The sequence below is a fragment of the Loxodonta africana genome, chromosome 11 (assembly GCF_030014295.1).
Source record: "Loxodonta africana isolate mLoxAfr1 chromosome 11, mLoxAfr1.hap2, whole genome shotgun sequence".
Lineage (NCBI taxonomy): Eukaryota > Metazoa > Chordata > Mammalia > Proboscidea > Elephantidae > Loxodonta > Loxodonta africana.
The window spans coordinates 24,668,012-24,685,134 of NC_087352.1; the positions used below are offsets into that span (position 1 = coordinate 24,668,012).

General features: G+C 52.6%; 3 protein-coding genes across 5 annotated transcripts; all 3 read left to right on the forward strand.

The window, feature by feature from the left end:
* Positions 1–516: 516 nt before the first annotated feature.
* Positions 517–10,707, forward strand: LOC104845520 (zinc finger protein 580). Its single transcript, XM_010586622.3, has 2 exons — positions 517–649; positions 8,924–10,707. Exons 1-2 carry the CDS (start codon positions 583–585, stop codon positions 9,481–9,483), a joined length of 627 nt encoding a protein of 208 aa, XP_010584924.3. The 5' UTR covers positions 517–582; the 3' UTR covers positions 9,484–10,707.
* Positions 10,708–10,809: 102 nt separating this feature from the next.
* On the forward strand, positions 10,810–13,153 carry LOC100677432 (zinc finger protein 580). 3 transcript variants are annotated; one of them, XM_010586623.2, is made up of 2 exons: positions 10,810–10,944; positions 12,144–13,153. In XM_010586623.2, the coding sequence occupies exon 2, from the start codon at positions 12,156–12,158 to the stop codon at positions 12,672–12,674; it is 519 nt and encodes a 172-aa protein (XP_010584925.1). In that variant the 5' UTR covers positions 10,810–10,944; positions 12,144–12,155; the 3' UTR covers positions 12,675–13,153. The 3 variants fall into 3 exon arrangements, with proteins under 3 accessions (XP_010584925.1, XP_064150361.1, XP_003406917.2); XM_064294291.1 differs by lacking the exon at positions 10,810–10,944 and adding an exon at positions 10,998–12,050; XM_003406869.4 differs by lacking the exon at positions 10,810–10,944 and adding an exon at positions 10,998–11,186.
* Positions 13,154–13,265: 112 nt separating this feature from the next.
* ZNF581 (zinc finger protein 581) lies at positions 13,266–17,089 on the forward strand. The gene is made up of 2 exons (XM_003406870.4): positions 13,266–13,462; positions 14,400–17,089. The coding sequence occupies exon 2, from the start codon at positions 14,419–14,421 to the stop codon at positions 15,010–15,012; it is 594 nt and encodes a 197-aa protein (XP_003406918.1). The 5' UTR covers positions 13,266–13,462; positions 14,400–14,418; the 3' UTR covers positions 15,013–17,089.
* The last annotated feature ends 34 nt before the right edge of the window (positions 17,090–17,123 follow it).

The window sequence follows — 17,123 nt, forward strand, 5'->3', positions numbered from 1 at the left end:
ACGGCAATAGGTTTGCTTTTTTCTTTTCTTTCTTTCTTCTTTTTTAATCTTTGTGCGTCCAATTTTTCTCCCCCTGGTGGGGCAGTGGTTAAGAGCTGCTAACCAAAAGGTCAGCAGTTTGAATCCACCAGCCGCTATTTGGAAACCCTATGGGGCAGCTCACCTCTGTCCTGTAGGGTCGTTATGAGTCGGAATCGACTCGAGGGCAACGGATTTATTTTTTTTTATTTTTTTTGTACCCAGGTATCAAGGAGCCCTGGTGGTGCAAAGGTTAAGCGCTGGCTGCTAACTGAAAGGTTGGTGGTTGAAACCCACCAGCCGCTCCGCGGGAGAAAGATGTGACAGCCTGCATCCGTAAAGATTACACCCTTGGAAACCCTATGGTGCAGTTCTACTCTGTCCTACAGGGTAGCTATGAATCGGAAATAACTCGTAGGTACTGCGGATAGGGCAGGAACTCAAACGACATAGGAACCATTCTTCTGTGGGTTTGTGTTTCTGGCTGGAGTACTTTCTTAATGCGTACTTCCTGCTGCTCTCTGAATCCCGAGGTAGCTGGTTTGTCTCTTCCTTCGGCTCGGGATGTCGGAGCCATCTCCGGAACTTGTCCCTGCGGCCACTTCCGGACCCGAAAGTTTGCTGTGCCGGGGTATGGAGGCTAGGCTGGGGCTCGGGGAATTGGGTAGGCTCAGGAGAGGTGGCATTAGAGTCCTGCCCTACGGAGCAGTGAGGGTTCAGGGCGGCGCGAAGGACTTGGGGTGTGGAATAGAGTGGCCTCCAGGGCGGTGGGCATTGGAGACGGAGAAAACCGCGAGGGAGGGCTGGGGAGAGGCTACAGCAGCCCGAGGGTGGGGTATAAGGGGAAGGGGGGAAGGATGGATAACCTGGGGAACGAATTGTTTGGACCCAAACTGACCCAGGAGCACAGGCTTGGTAATCATTTCCAAAAGGAGAGAAGGGATTGTTGCATGAAAATACAAGATAAAGTGGGATGAACGGTGGGCTCTGAGCAGAGGAATAGTCCCGAAAAGGAGGTAGGACTCGGGCTGGTGGCCGGGGAAGGTTTTTAGCCCCCAGAGGGAGGTGAACGTGCTGGAGTCGAGCGCACCAGGTTTGAGGACTGGGCTGGAGATACGAGGCAAGCCGCGCGTGCCTTCCCAGAGGCTCAGTGGAGTCTTCCTGACCTGCCTCGCTGGTCTGTTGAGGGGATTTCGCGAGGCCATGGATATTGACATGCCTAATAACCTGAAGGGAAACCCTGGTGGCGTAGGTGGTTAAGAGCTACGGTTGCTAACCGAAAGGTTGGCAGTTCGAATCCACGAGGCGCTCCTTGGAAACTATGGGGCAGTCGTACTCTGTCCTATAGGGTCGCTATGAGTCGGAATCGACTCGATGGCAACAGGTTTGGTTTGGTTGGAATGACCTGAAGAGATAGTATAATGAAGGGTGGGGGACTTGGGTTTTATTACCCAGTGATGCTGCAACATAAATGCCACAAGTGGGTGGCTTTAAAAAATAGAAATTTATTTTCTCACAGTCTGGAGGCAAAAAGTCCTAATCAAGGTCTCGGCCATGTTGGTTTTTTTTCTTGTTGGTGGCCCCAGGTGTCCCTTGGTTCCTTGGCATGTAGATGATCCTCACATGGCCTCTGTCTTCCCCAGCTTGTGGGCGTGTCTCTGTGTTTGGCCTGCCCCTTGCATGTCTAGGAAATGATTAGTGGTTTTGTCCCTTAACCATTCCCGCAGCCACCCGGCTGAGAAGCAGGGATCTCTTGTTAGATCCCCGATTTGGCCACATTCCCTCTTCATAGACTGGAATCAATCACTGTCCCTTTCTGGAACTCGGTTTCCCCATCTGTAAAATGGGATAATCAGAGCTCTCATTTCATGACGCATAGGTTTAGGGCAAACTCTAAAGATAGGAGGTTTGGGTCCACCCAAAGATGCCTTGTAGAAAGGCCTGGCAATGTACTTCCAAAAAATCAGCCATTGAAAACCCTGTGGAGCATAGTTCTACTTCACACACATGGGATGATCATGAGTTGGAAATTGTCTTAATGGTAACTGGTTACGTTGCTGTGGCTTCGTTAACATAATAAAGAAAGCCCTAATTCCAAACAGAACCGTATCCACAGGTATGATGGTTAGGATTTCAACACATATTTTAGGACACAATTCAACCACAGTTCAATCCATAAAATTCTACGCTTTGGTCCCCAAAATTCATGCCCTTCCCGTGCAAATGACATTCATCCTGTCACAGTGGTTGTAACAGATGGTTAAGCACTCCAATACTAGCCGAAAGGCTGGTGGTTTGAACCCACCCAGAGGTGCCCCTGAAGAAGGCCTAGTGATCTGCTTCCTAAAGGTCACAGCCTTGAAAAGCCGGTGGAACTGTTCTACTCTGCACACCTGGGGTCGCCATGAGTCGGAATTCACTCAAAGGCAACTAATGACAGCTGCAGATGAGGCGAGAGAGTGAGGGCTAAGGTGTTTATTTGATAGGGAGGCTGAGGTGGGAATTCAGACCTTGAGAGAGGTGCTGTAATCCAGTCTGAGGAATAAACAGAGACGTCAGAATGGTCGGGGGAGGTAGGGGGAGAGGTGAGAAGGTGGTTGGAGAGGGGTCGGGGCCAGATTGAGAGAGGCTTTGAATGCCAAGGTCAGGGGTTTATGGTGAAGGTAGAGCCATAGGAGAGTAGCTGTTAAATCTTTCTGGAGCATGTGGACCGGTGAGGGGGCGTACAGGTAATGCCTCACCAGCTTGCACGGGATTCTAGAAGGTGGAGGAGGTTGCCAGCAGAGACAAGAGGAAGAGTTGCCAGGCAGAAGAAAGCATAAGCCTTTGCGCTTAGAGTTGTAAAAGTTCAAGGTCTGTTCAGGGGCCTGTGAAGTGCTGTGTGTGGTTGGAGCACAGGAATGAGAGACGAAGTGGAGAAGCTGGCTGGACCGCCTCATGAGTAAAAACCAGTTGCTGTCAAGTTAGCCCTGTCTCATGGTAACTCCATGTGTGTCAGAGGAGAAGTTTGCTCAGCAGGGTTTTCAATAGCTGATTTCTTGGAAGTAGATTGCCAAGCCTTTCTTCTCAGGTGCCTCTGGGTGGGTTTGAACTACCAGCCTTTCGGTTGGTAGTCAAGTGCTTAACTATTTACGCTATCCAGGGACTCCTCATGAAGGGCCCCAAACTCCAGGCTGTGGAACTTGGGCTTGGTCCCGAGGGTCCTGGGGGGCTATGAAAAGGTTTTGAATGGTGCAGAAGCTGCATCTGATCCAGATGTAAAAAGGATCTCTCTGGGGTCAGTGTGGGCAAGGAACCAGAGGCCAGGATACTAGGGAGAAGGCTAGTATAGAGGTCCAGGTGAGAGAGGAAGGGGCCAGAGCTGGGACTTAGAGAACAGAGGGCAGTTTCATTCATTTGTTTATTCATCCATCCACCCATCCATGCATTTATTCAACGAATGTTGTATTGAGTCCTGTCTATCCATCTGGAAGCCCTGGTGGCGTAGTGGTTAAGTGCTACGGCTGCTAACCAAGAGGTCGGCAGTTCAAATCCACCACGCGCTTCTTGGAAATCCTTTGGGCAGTTCTGCTCTGTCTATAGGGTCGCTGTGAGTCGGAATCGACTCGACAGCAGTGGGTTTGGGTTATCCACCCATCCAAACAACCAGTGTTGTATTGAGTTCCTATTCATCTATCCATTCATTCAATCGATATTTTATTGACCCCGTTCATCCATCCATTTTTTCAACCACTGTTGTATTGAGCTCCTATTCATTCATCCATCCATCCATCCACTCAACCAATATTTTATTGAGCCCCTATCCATCCATCCATTTGTCCATTAATTCAGTCAATATCGATTGTATTGAGTCCCATCATCCATTGATTCATTGTTTCAGCCAATGTTGTATTGAGCCCCTACCCTCTCCGGAGACCTTTGCTAGATTCTGAGGATTCAATAGTGGCCAGGAAAGACCTGGGAGGTCCCTACCTTCCTGGAGAGGGGGGAAGGCAAGACAATCAAATAGCAAATCAGTCAATAAACAAGGCCATCATGGATTGTATACAGGAGGTGAAGGAAATAAGAAGTCTGGTGAGATGTTGGGGCCTCATGTACTTGAGCTAATTTAATCAGTGAGGCCTTTTCGGAGCATCTTAGTTTCCTAGTGCTGCTATAACAGAAATACCCCAAGTGGATGGTTTTAATGAAATTTATTTTCTCACAGTTTGGGAGGCTAGAAGTCTGAATTCAGGGCACTGCCTCTAGCAGAAGGCTTTCTTTCTCCCTATGGGCTCTGGGGGAAGGTCCTTGTTTCTTTTCAGCTTCTGTTCCTGGGTTCCTTGGTGATCTTCAAGTGGCCTGATACTGCTCTTCCCATATCTCTGCTTTCTTGCTGCTGTGCCTAATCTTTTTTTATATCTCAAAGGCGATTGGTTTAAGACACACCCTACACTGATAATGGAGTCATTAACAAAGAAAACTTATTTCCAAATGGGATTGTGTCCACAGGAATTAAGAAAAACCCTTTGACTTCAAGTCTGTTCTGACTCTTAAGGTGTTCTTGGCTGTAACCTTTACTGGAGCAGATCACCAGGTCTTTCTCCCCTGGAGTGGCTGGCTTTTTGGCTAGTAGTTGATTGTGACACCCAGGGACTCCTAGGAATGTATGCATGTATATATATATGTGTATATATATAGTTGTTGTTAGGTACCATCAACTGAACTCCAACTCATAGCAACCCTATAGGACAGAGTAGAACTGCCCCACAGGGTTTCCTAGACTGTAATCTTTACAGGAGCAGAACAGCAGGTCTTTCTCCATGGAGCTGCTGGGTGGGTTCGAACCGCCAACCTTCTGGTTAGCAGCTGAGTGCTTTAACCACTGCATTACCAGGGCTCCTATATCCACAGGTGTAGGGTTAGGATTCGTAACACATATTTTGGGAGGACACAATTCAGTCCTTAATACTGAGGAAGTGTTATTTGATCCGGGTCCTGAGTGGCCAGAAAAAATCTATCCTTGTGAGGGGCTGCAAGGGAACATTCCAGAGAGGGGAGCAGCAAGTGCAGAGGCCCTTGGGATGAGAGAGGTTGGGGGGACAAGGATAGGGAAGGTAACACTGCAGCTAAATTACGGTCAAGGGTGAGGTGGGGGGAGCCTGGGGCCGGTCCATACACAGCCCTAAGAGCATTTTGGAATTTTCCCCTAAGAGCATTGTGGAGGGTTTTCAGTCAGGGGTTATGGTTCTCTGGGTATTTGAACACTGCTCACTTGGATTGCCACAGGGGGATGGAGCTGGGGGATGCCAAGGGGTGGGTGGAGACCAAGGGGTAGCATTGTGGTAAGGTGGGGATCAACAGTGGTGGCTTGCACTAGGGTGGCAGTGAGGGCTGCCACACCCCACCGGACCCAGTGGCAGGAGTGGCTCTGAGGGGCACAAGTTGGATTCCAAAGAAAGAGGTGGAAAAAGCCAGGTTGATCAGATCTAGGTTTATTAGTGAGCTTACAGACAAAGGTCGGCACCAAGGTTTTCACGACGGACAGCAAAGTGCCAAGAGTCATCCAGGTAGAGGTCTGAGCAGGACAGTGTGGAGTGTGTGTTTGTATACTTAGTGCTTACATACAAGCATACATGCAGGGGAACCAGGAAAAAACATCTCAAATCTATGATGGAAGGAGCCCTGAGTGCACCATGGTTAAGCGCTCGGCTGCTAACCAAAAGGTTGGCGGTTTGAACCCACCATCAGCTCAGTGGGAGAGAGACTTGGTGATGCCTCCATAAAGATTACAGCCTTGGAAACCCTATGGGGCAGTTCTCTGTCTTATAGGGTCCTATGAGTCAGAATTAAACTCGTTGGCACACAGTTTTTTCTAACTGGCCTTGGGTGGTGCAAATGGTTAAATACTCGACTATAACTGAAAGATGGGTGGTTTGAACCTACCCAGAGATGCCTTGGAAGACAGGACTGGTGGTCAGCTTCCCAAAGATCACAGCCTTGGAAATCCTATGGTGCAGTTCTGACTCTGCACACATGGGTCGCCACGAATTGGAATCGACTCGATGGCAACTAACAACAACAGCAAGAATCTGTGATGGATAGGGTAGTTTTAGTACTAGTTAATGGATTCCAGTTGATGTTACTATGAAGTTAGGTGTTGGATGTTTCTTCCTGGCCCAGGTCACTGCCTGGTAAGGTACTCTGGTCTCCCCCAGAGTCCTCTGCAGGCAGGACCCGTCTTGTATTGTTCACAGCCCTCACAAGGGTGTGGGAGGTTAGAGATTAGTGTGAGGTGTGTGCAAACATCACTTTGCAGAAGGAGGTCCCATTCTGCTCTGCCACCTAAAAATGTGTGACCCTGGACAAATCCCTTGGTCTCCCTGAGTGTTGGCATCCTTGTCTGTAAAATAAGAATCCTCATGGCACTTAAGGTTCTTGGTGGTGCAAACAGTTTGCACTTGACTACTAACTGAAAGGTTGCCAGTTTGAACCCACCCAGTGATGCCATGGAGGAAAGACCTGGAGATCTACTTCCCTAAAGATCACAGCCTTGGAAACCCTATGGGTCAGTTCTACTCTGACACACATGGGGTTGCCAGGAGTTGGAATTTAGTTTTTTTGCCTCTAGTTATGTGAGTCTGAGACTCAAGTGAGGAATCCAGGCAGAAGACAGATTGAGTAGTTGCCTGTGTAAACCAGTGACTCACATCTGGGGGTGAGGGGACATTTTCAGTTGTTATGACTTGGAGGGGGCTGCTACTGACATCCAGTGAGGGGAGTTCAGGGATGCTGCTAAACATCCTACAATGCACAGGCCAGCCCCCGCCACAAAGGATGATCCAACCGCAGGTGTCACTAGTGCTGAGGTCGGGAAACCCTGGTGTGGACAGAGGGTATCGTTGAAGTTATACGCATAGTGACCCAGAGAGCAGAAAGAAAACCAAAACCAAATCTGTTGCCATTGAGTCGATTCCGACTCACAGGATCTCCATGTAACGGAGTAGAACTGCCGCTTAGGGTTTCCTAGGCTGTAATCTTTATGGGTACAGATCACCAGATCTTTCTCCCGTAGAGCCGTTGGGTGGGTTTGAACCGCCAGCCTTTGGGTTAGCAGCCAAGCGCTTAAGCACTGCACCACCAGGGCTCCTTGGGAGTAGTAGGAAGAGAGGGCACAAACTCAGATGCATTAAATGTGCAGCAGGTGCCCCTGGAGTGTAAAGTCAGGGGAGCCAGCCGCAACCCCTTTACACCAGGCACGCCCGCTCCTCTTTACCACAGCCTCTGCTCCCCGTCCATAAAGTTACTAAAGAAGCAGCAGCTCTAAGGACACACCGTCCAACAGACGTATAACATGCGCCATATGTGTAATTGTGAATGTTCTAGTAGGCATGTTAAACAGTGAAAAGAAACAGGTGAAATTACTTTAAATAATATACTAAACTAAGATTCCTGGGTGGCACAGTTTGCACTTAGCTACTAATTGTGAAGTTTGGCAGTTGCAACCCACCCAGTGGCACCATGGAAAAAAGCCTGGTGATCTGCTTCCGTAAATATTACAGCCAAGAAAACCAAGTGGGGCAGTTAAATTCTCACACGTGGGGTCTCCTAAGCCGCAAATCCACACCAAAAACAAAATCAACCACAAATAATATACCTAACTTAATCTAGTATATACAAAATGTTATTTCAAAACTTAGCCAAAGAGATAGTTTACATTCTCTTTTTTCGTACTAAGTCTTTGAAATCTGTTAAGTATTTTACACTTGTTAGTTGCCATCAAGTTGATTCTAACTTGTGGCGACCAAAGAAACCAAACCGGTTGCCATCTAATTGATCCCAACTCATGGCATCTCCATGTGTTACAGAGTAGAACTGTGCTCCATAGGGTTTTCTTGGCTGTGATCTTTACAGAATCATATTGCCAGGACTTTGATCCATGGCACTGCTGGGTGGGTTGAACTGCCAGCCTTTAGGTTAGTAGTTGATCGTAAACTGTGCCACCCAGGGACCTTTTACACAGGCCATCGCAATTCAGAGCAGCCACAGGTCAAATGCTCGATAGCCACATGTGCCCAGCACCTACCCTTTTGGACAGCGCACGTCTAGGGGATCTTTAATTTTAGCCTTAAGTCCGAGTTGTTGGGTCACATGGGAGTGTCCTGAAGAAGACAGATGCTTTCTCAGTTCTAGCCACATCTAGAGATTTTTTTCAAATTTTAGCTTTTGCATGCATTTTTCTGGCTTTTAAAATGTTGTCCAGTAATTCAGAAACATTAAGAAATACCTTGTGATCCAAACTAAATGTAACTGTGAGCACTGCTTGGCCCCCTCCAGTTGCAGTGGGGTTGAGTGTGGTCTACTGTGCTGTCCATGTGGTGGCCACTGTAGCTGTTTGGATTTAAATTAAGGAAAATAAAATAAAATTAAGAAGGCTGTTCCTCAGGGGCAGTAGCCACATTTCACGTGTGCAGTGGTCTACTGACTAGTGGTGGTCTTGTTTAAAGTGCATGGATCGTAAAACATTTCCATCATTATGTAAAGTGGTTAGTTGTCCCTGGAGTCGGCACCCACTCATGGCAACGCTATATATAACAGAATGAAATGTTGCCTGGTTCTGCACCATCTTTGATCGTTGGTACACTCAAGTTCATTGTTTCAGCTATTGTGTATTTTGAGTGCCTTCCAGCACTATACTGGACAGTATTCTGTCATGATTAATAAGGTTTTTTATTGGCTAATTTTCAGAAGTAAGTTGCCAGGCCTTTCCTCCTAGTCTTAGCCTGGAAGTTATGCTGAAACTGGCCCACCACAGGTGATCCTGGTGGTATTTGAAACACCTTGGCATGCTGACAGCTGTAGCTCATGCTTCCTCTGGGCCCTGAGACTGGGTGCTACAATAACCTCTTCCCTCCCCTGCTCCCAGCTGCCCCTCAGGTGATGCTGCTGCCTCCCCGGCCGTCTACCCTTCGTTCCTCTCCGGAGGCCATGGACCCTCCGCCCACCCTCCAGTCCTCCCCGGAAGCCATGGACCCGCCGCCCTCGCAGGTTGACCCTACATCCCCGCAGGTTGACACATCACCCGCTGCGTCCTCCCCGCCGCACTACTACCTGCTTATCGACACGCACGGTGTGCCCTACAAGTACACGGCGCAGCGGAAGGAGGGGAGGAGGCCGCTGGTGGAGGAGCCCGCCCCCGGCGATGGGGAAGAGGAGGGCCGCAGTTGCCCCTGCCACGAGTGCGGCCGCATATGCAGCTCTCCCATGCAGCTGCAGGGCCACCTCTTGACGCACTCCATGGTCAGGCCCTTCACGTGTGACACCTGTGACCGGGCCTTCAAGCGCTCCAGCGACCTGGCGCGCCACCGGCGCATGGCGCACAACACTGTGCGCCGCACCGGCACCGACCGCCCCTATGTCTGCCCATACTGCCCGCGTCGCTTCCAGGACACTGCAACGCTGGCGGAGCATGTGCCCACGCACTAGGGGCCTGCAGGGGCCGCTGATGCCAGTTTCCCCATCTGCCCCACAGGAGTATTCTGCCCACAGCGTTTGGTGCTTTGAGACATCAAGACAAGGCCACTGCTGCTCCTTGGGCCTCAGTTTCCCCATCTGCCCGATGGAGAATATCACACTTTCCCCACCCCTTTATCTGACAATGTGTGGTGTTGTCTGGGCCTCAGTTTCCCCATCTGCCCGATGGAGAGTATTATACCTTCCCCACCTCCGTGTAGCAATGTCTGGTCTTTTCTGGGTCCCATTGTCCCCAACTGCCCTGTGGGAAGAGTAACACCTTTCCCACCCCTCTCTCTGGCAGTGTGTAGAGTTGTCTGGGCCTCAGTTTCCCTATCTGCCCCATGGGAAGTATCACTCCTTCCCATCCCTCTACCTGGCAACATCTGCCTTTTCCTGGGCCTCAGTTTCCCTCTCAGTGGGAAGTATCTCCTTCACCACCTCTCTATCTAGCAATGTCTGGGCCTTTGTTTCCCCATTGGTTCAGCTGGCAGAACTCTCCCTTCTCCCTGTGTGGTTGGGTCACTTTGAGCGGGTGGGTATGCCCCAATGGAAAGTGGATAAACCCGGGTGTGCCTTGTTGTGGGACTTTGGGCAAAAAGATTCAACCTGGTCTGTTAAGTGCTGTCCAGACTCACAGCTATCCTATGTACAACAGAATGAAACACTGCCCAGTTCTGCACCACCCTCACAATCCTTGCTATGTTTGAGCCCATTGTTGCAGCCACTGTGTCATTTCCATCTCGTTGAGGGTCTTCCTCTTTTTCCATGACCCTCTAGGAACCATGATGTCTTTCTCCAGGGAGTGGTCCCTCTTGATAACATGTCCGAAGTAGTGAGACGAACTCTTGCCATCCTGGCAATCCATGGTATAGGCAATGTTGTTTGCCAACACCATAATTCAAAAGTGTCAGTTTTTCAGTCTTCCTTATTCATTGTCCAGCTTTTGCATGCATATGAGGTGATTGAAAATAGCATGGTGTGTGTTAGGCACACCTGTCCTCAAAGTGACGTCTTTGCTTTTTAACACTTTAGGGGGATCTTTTGTGGTAGATTTGCGATACCCGGCCTAGCGTCCGTTAATTGGTCATTCTCTGTCGACACACTGTTCCAAACGCGGTTGGAAGACAGGCTTCTTTTGTGGGTGTTAGCGCCCCTCTGCACCCTTTCCCCGCGGGGGCCAAGAAAGGCGGGCCGTGGGAGTGGCCAATACGGTAGCGTGGCGGAACCTTCCTGTGGGGCGTGCGCGTTCCCGGCCGGCGCCCTTTCCCAGGGACGCCGCAGCCCCCCGCGCCCCCCGTCCCGCGTCCCCAGCGCCGCCGGCCCGGAGCCTCCCGGAAGTCTCGGCTCCGCCGCCTCCGGCGCTCGCCTGGGGAAGCCCCGGCCGCCGGGACCTCGGCTCCCTCCTCCGGACTCAGGAGGCCGCCGCACCGGGTACGGGGGCCGGGAAGGAGGGAGGAGCCGGCTTGCGGACAGCAGCGAGGTCGGGCAGGGCCGGGGGAGTGGTGGGGGCGGGGAACGAGACACGAGAAGTAGAGAGGCCAGGGCTCTTTGTAGAAGCCGGGGCAGAGGAGGGGTCCCTGCGGGGTGCAGCGGGAAGAAGGATGGAGGAGGCCCTGGGATTTGAAGGAGAGGAGCAGAGGGGGCATTACGGGAGAAGAGAAAAAGAGAACAAGGTGGAGGGGCCGTGCTGTGTTTAACGGGGAGGAGTGGGGCCCGAAAATGTAAAGAGAAGAGGCAAAATAAAGATTGGAGACTGAATATATAAAGGAAGGAGGGTTTGGGAGGTAGAGTGGGAAAGCAGATCCAGAGGGCCTGCTAAGTAAGAGTAACGGAGAGTTGGGCCCTGGGGGGCAGAGAGAAAAAATAAGAGTGTCAGTGGCTTATACGTAGGGGCGGGGGAAGAGGCATTTGGAGGGATATAGCAGATAGCAAGGTCCTGGGACACTGGGGTATAGAGAAGGAAGACAGTGGCGGTGTCTTACTGATGTGTAGATGAAATAGAGACGGGTTGCAAAGTGGGAAGAGGATGGCGAGACCTCGAGTGTCAAGTGTAGGAACAGAATAGAGGAGCACTGAGTGAAAAGTGGGGAATTGGGTTAGTGGGGCTCAGAAGATGTGCCTAGAGTAAATAAGGCCACAGATGTTTGTAGTGATGGGGCGGGAAGGTGTAGATGGAGAGGCTGTCTGGACATGTAATGGGCATGGCGATCTGGGAGGGCCTGGAGGCGGGGTATGCAGGCTGATGTAGTGGTCCTGGGGAGAGAATGCTGGGCGCTGGGGAAGAAAAGGAAGTTCTGGAGGCAGAAGAGCCTTCGGGCGTGAAGGGGTCGTGAAGATGTATAGAAGGGAAACAGATTTAGGGAATTGAATGTTGCCTGGTAGGGGAGGGATAGAGGAAGGATGACAACTTGGGGGCTGAGAGGAGGATCTAAGAGGAAGAGCAGGATGGGGCCGGGATGTGCCGAGCCCAGCTTGAGACGTCCTAGAGTCCACTTGATGGAACTCAAAGATCTGGAGAGTTTCTTTTTGAAGGAGTGGTAGGTCTTGGCACAGAGGTTTAACAAGCCGTGAGGATGAGGACACTTAGGGAAAGGGGCGATTGTAACTTCTCTCCCTTCCGCCGCCCCCAGCTGCCGCTCCAGATGCTGCTGCTCCCGCCGCGGCCGCCCCACCCTCGGTCCTCCTCTCCGGAGGCCATGGACCCACCGCCCCCCAAGACTCCCCCCTTCCCCAAGGCGGAAGGCCCCTCGTCCACCCCTGCTTCGGTGGCAGGGTCCCGACCCCCGCGGCTTGGCCGCCACCTGCTCATCGACGCCAACGGGGTCCCCTACACGTACACGGTGCAGCTGGAGGAGGAACCCCGGGGCCCGCCCCAACGCGAGACGCCCCCAGGAGAGCCGGGCCCTCGCAAGGGCTACAGCTGCCCGGAGTGCGCTCGTGTCTTTGCCAGCCCTCTGCGGCTGCAGAGCCACCGCGTGTCGCACTCGGACCTCAAGCCCTTCACTTGCGGAGCCTGCGGAAAGGCCTTCAAGCGCTCCAGCCACCTGTCGCGGCACCGTGCCACGCACCGTGCGCGCGCCGGCCCGCCGCACACCTGTCCACTCTGCCCCCGCCGCTTCCAGGACGCTGCGGAGCTGGCCCAGCACGTGCGCCTCCACTAAACCCGAGGCGCTGGAGACTGGGTATGCGGTGCCCCTCTCCGGGCCACCATGTCTGTCCCACACAGCGCCATTCCCACACACACTCCCTAGCTCTACTGAGGTTACTGCCCTACCCTGGGCCTCAGTTTCCCCAACTTTCCAAAGGGAGAAGCATCATTCATTCCCCCCGCCCCACTCTTTCCCAGCTGTGTGATGTAGACTGAGTCGTTGCCCCTCCCTGGGCGTGCAAAATGGGTAGAGTGGAGGAAAGGCAGAGGAGAGAACACCGGTCTGGGCTCCGGTCGGGCGGTGCTGTGTGTGAGTCTTCGCAAGTGACAAAACCTCTCTGAGCCTTGGTTTCCTGATTTGCGAAGTGGTGAACGGCGGTCGTTCAGGTGGAAGAGATGACAAAAGAGCACGGGCACCGTCAGGTTCTTTTCTGTATCTCCCCCTTCCGCCAGCTACCCCCACCCTCTGCTCAATAAACATTCCGCACACCATTTTCTGGTTCGGACTTGTGTCTGTGTGTTGGGGATAAGGGGAAGTTGAGGGAACCCTAAGCACTTGGGAACCTCCCTCTCGGCGTGTGTTTCCGGCCGGAGCCAATTCTCGAACTCCCTGGCGCCCCGCCCCCTTCGCCCTCCCTGGACCCTCTTCTTTCTACGCCCCCCCTCGGCCTTCTCTCCCCTCACCTGGCGCCGCCAGCTCCTGGGGGACACCCAGAGACCCCGCTCCGCCGCCACCTGCAACCACGAGGTTATCCCGGGGCCGTTCCGGAATCGCCCGGATCGGAGAGGCAGCTGCACCCGGTACGGGGGCCGGGAGGAGGGCGGGAGCGGGCTTTAGAGAGGGGTGGGGCGGGGCCTGGGGGGCACCTGTGCGCCGGGCGGGGTGGGGCCGGCACCTGGAGAGGTGCTTCTGGGGGCTTGGATGGAAAGGCTCAGGAGAGGCCCGCGGGCTGGCTTGGGGGTGGATCCCTAGAAAGCGCTGGGACTTAGAAAGCTGGGAGGTGGATGGGTGTGGGTTAGAAAACCTGTAGGACGAGGGGAAGGAAGACACGCAGAACTATTGAGGGAGATGGCTAGAGGGCGGGTTACGACCCCTGGGTCCTAACGTTGTAGCCGGATTGAGAAGGTTTAGGGATCTATAGAAGAGGGTAGTAAAGGCTTCTCGGGGTGGAGCATGTAGGGGTCCGGGAGATTTGGGAGAAGGAGACCTGGAGATCTATCGGGTGGAGCATAGAGACGCCCGAGGGGTGGCTAGAGTGGAGGCACCTGAGGAGGTTGCCGAGGGGGGAGGATCGAGGGGTACAGAGATCGCGTTGAGTACAGAGGGGCCGTGGAGCATAGAGGTTAGGAGACTTAGAGGTTTTCAAAAGAGAAACTCTAGGAGCCAAATAAGGAGTTCTGGTGGTGCAGTGGTTAAGCGAAACGAAAGGTCAGCGGTGCAAACCCACCAGCTGTTCCGCGAGAGAAAGATGTGACAGTTGGATTCCATAAAGAATACAGCCTTGGAAACCCTATGGGGCAGTTCTGCTCTATCCTTTTGGGTCGCTATGAGTCGGAATCAACTGGACGGCAGTTTTGTTTGGTTTAAGAGCCAAATAGAGGACAGTAGAGTCCAGGGGTGGGTAGAAGACTAGAGCAGGGAGTTTGAGGGGAGGAGGATGCAGAAATTCTGGTCGGAGGTATATAGAGGCTGAGCTTCCCCCTTCTATGTAACCTTCTCTTCTCTCCACTGCACCAGGCCTCAGCTACCGCTCCGGATGCTGGTGCTGCCACTCCCCTGCCCCCAGCCCCAGGCGCTTCTCTCCCTTGAGGCCATGGAGGCACCGCCCCCTCGGATAGGCCGGTCCCCAGAGCCAGGGCCATCCTCTTCCACGGGTTCTCCCCAGACCTCTCCCCCTCAGCGACCCAACCACTACCTGCTCATTGACACCCAGGGTGTCCCCTACACCGTGCTAGTGGACGAGGAATCGCAGAGAGGGTCCGGGGCTGAGGGGGCTGCCGCCCAGAAAAAGTGCTACAGCTGTCCCGTGTGCTCGCGAGTCTTCGAGTACATGTCTTACCTCCAGCGACACAGCATCACCCACTCGGAAGTGAAGCCGTTTGAATGTGATACCTGCGGGAAAGCCTTCAAGAGGGCCAGCCACTTGACGCGGCATCACTCCATCCACCGGGCGGGGGGCGGGCGGCCCCATGGCTGCCCCCTCTGCCCCCGCCGCTTCAGGGAGGCGGGTGAGCTGGCTCAGCATAGCCGGGTACACTCGGGAGAGCGCCCGTTCCAGTGCCCACACTGCCCGCGCCGCTTTATGGAGCAGAACACGCTGCAGAAGCACACGCGTTGGAAGCATCCCTGAGCTGGGCTGGTGACGATGCCCCAGGTCCCATGTACTCCCGTGGCCCTCAGATACCTGAATACAAAAGCAGATCAACCTTCTCTTGGAGGCTCCGCCCCGCCGGAAGGAGGGGCCACACGCTATCTTTGGGTCCTCCACAAGTTTCTGGGGTATGATGGGATCAAACTTCACAGACACAGGGTGGAGGCCTCTGGCCTCAAACACAGGAGATGCGCGGTGGGGTAGTCCTGACAGGAGGGGTGTGTGTGCAGTGTGTGCAAATCCTCTGCGACTGGGGGCGACCAGTAAATCTGCACCGTCTTCCTGGGGCCTCCATCCAGATGTTGGGGGAGTGGGCCCCAGACCCGTGTCCCACTCCCAGCCAGGGCCTGAGACTGGACAACCAATAAACACGGTTCCCACTTTGAGCACTTGGAGTTGGTCTTTGACAAGGGTACAGCCCCAAAGCAGGGAGACTTCAGAAAGTCCTTCACTGGCTTTGGGCCTCAGTGTGCCTGGCTGGGGAATGGGAAGGTTGGCCTTCTGGCACCGGTTTTAAGTCTGGAGTCTGCTCCTTATGACCTATGCCTTGTAGGCAGATGGTTTTCAAACTTTTGTTTGTTAGCCAAAATCCACAGTAAGAAACACATTTTGTGTGGCAACATGGTATACCCAAATCTCCCAGTCAATTCCAACTCATGGTGACCTCATGCGTTGCAGGGCAGAACTGCTCCACAGGGCTTTCAGTGGCTGATTTTTCAGAAGTAGATCGCCAGGCCTTACTTCTGAGTCCCCTCTGGATAGACTTGAACCTCTAACATTTCAGTTAACAGCTGAGCACTTAGCTGTTTGCACCACCCAGAGACTTGTAACATGGTATACCAAAAAAATCAACCAGTTGCCTTGGAGTTGATTCCAACTCATAGCGACCTTATAGGACAGAGTAGAACTGCCCCATAGAGTTTCCAAGGAGTGGCTGGTGGATTTGAACTGCGGACCTTTTGGTTACCAGCTGACCAATTAATACAGATACACAAAATATATGTGAAACAGAAGTTCCTTTAACAACAGGTATGTTACTACGTGCAGGGCACTCTGATACTTTTTAATGTACTAATGTAAATTGCTGATTCCCACTATATTGAATTCTCCGCCCATGAACCGGTAGTTTGAAAAACACTGATCTAGGGCAGGAGGCTCCCCTTGGACTTTTTGATCTGGCTGCAATATATCCGTAAAGTGAGGGAGCAGGGAGGAGGAGTGTGGTCACAACTTTCTATGTGGCACAAACATTTAGAGTCTCCCCCTGCAAACATTTACATTCTCTTTCCCTCATGCTCTCATAAGGGCTGGTAAAATTCCAGAACATGGATACTAATGAAGACCAGAGAATGAGACGCAGGTGGAATTGTGCTGCAAGCGTAATAAATAGCTGCCTTCTTCATTAATTTTCCTTGCATGTCCATTCTGTGCCAGGCATTGTGCTGGGCCTCACTTCTATCTTCCGACCTCCTTTTGAGCAGAAGAACAAATCTGCTCCCCACACTCCAGATAAGGAAAGAGCCTCCTAGGGGCTGTGTTCACCCCCCCACCGTCTGACCTCAAATAATGCTAACGGTGCTCCTATCTTGAGTCTTTTCTATGGCCAGGCTGAGCAATTTTCCGTGTTTTGTATCACTGCATTCTCACAGCAAGCCTAAAAGGGATTATACTCTCTCCACTTTACAGGTGAGTAAACGGAAACTGGGGAGGAAAAAGGAGCGGCCTGGATTGAAATCTAGGTCTGAATGTTCCAAAGCCAACTCTTAATCGGTAACGTAGGGGGCAGGGAGTGTTCCCGGCACCTACTGCCGGTGAGAGGGGTCACCCCCATTTCCCGCCTGATCCTGAGCCCCACACCCCTAAAATGACTCCCCGTGGGAGTTAAAGGAGCAGGTTGTTTGGGGGGGGTGGTCCGCACCATTCAATTCTAGGGCTAGGTAAAAGGGGGTTCTCCTCTCTGTCACAACTTTCCTGGCTGTCTTATCTATTCGCCTGCCTTCCCCGGGGTACAACTCGGCGCGTCGCCACCACCCACCCGGGGGACCCGCGAGCCGCACCAGCTCCCCGGGAGATGGGAATTTTGCCACGCT

What these genes read in the sequence shown, in the direction of transcription:
- LOC104845520 (XM_010586622.3), top strand. Translation starts at nt 583, where the DNA reads ATGTCGGAGCCATCTCCGGAACTTGTCCCTGCGGCCACTTCCGGACCC. An exon ending in CGAAAGTTTGCTGTGCCGGG is followed by an intron (nt 650 to 8,923) that starts GTATGGAGGCTA and finishes CCCTGCTCCCAG; the next exon opens with CTGCCCCTCAGGTGATGCTG.
- LOC100677432 (XM_003406869.4), top strand. Translation starts at nt 11,115, where the DNA reads ATGGAGGAGGCCCTGGGATTTGAAGGAGAGGAGCAGAGGGGGCATTAC. An exon ending in GAAGAGAAAAAGAGAACAAG is followed by an intron (nt 11,187 to 12,143) that starts GTGGAGGGGCCG and finishes CGCCGCCCCCAG; the next exon opens with CTGCCGCTCCAGATGCTGCT.
- ZNF581 (XM_003406870.4), top strand. Translation starts at nt 14,419, where the DNA reads ATGCTGGTGCTGCCACTCCCCTGCCCCCAGCCCCAGGCGCTTCTCTCC.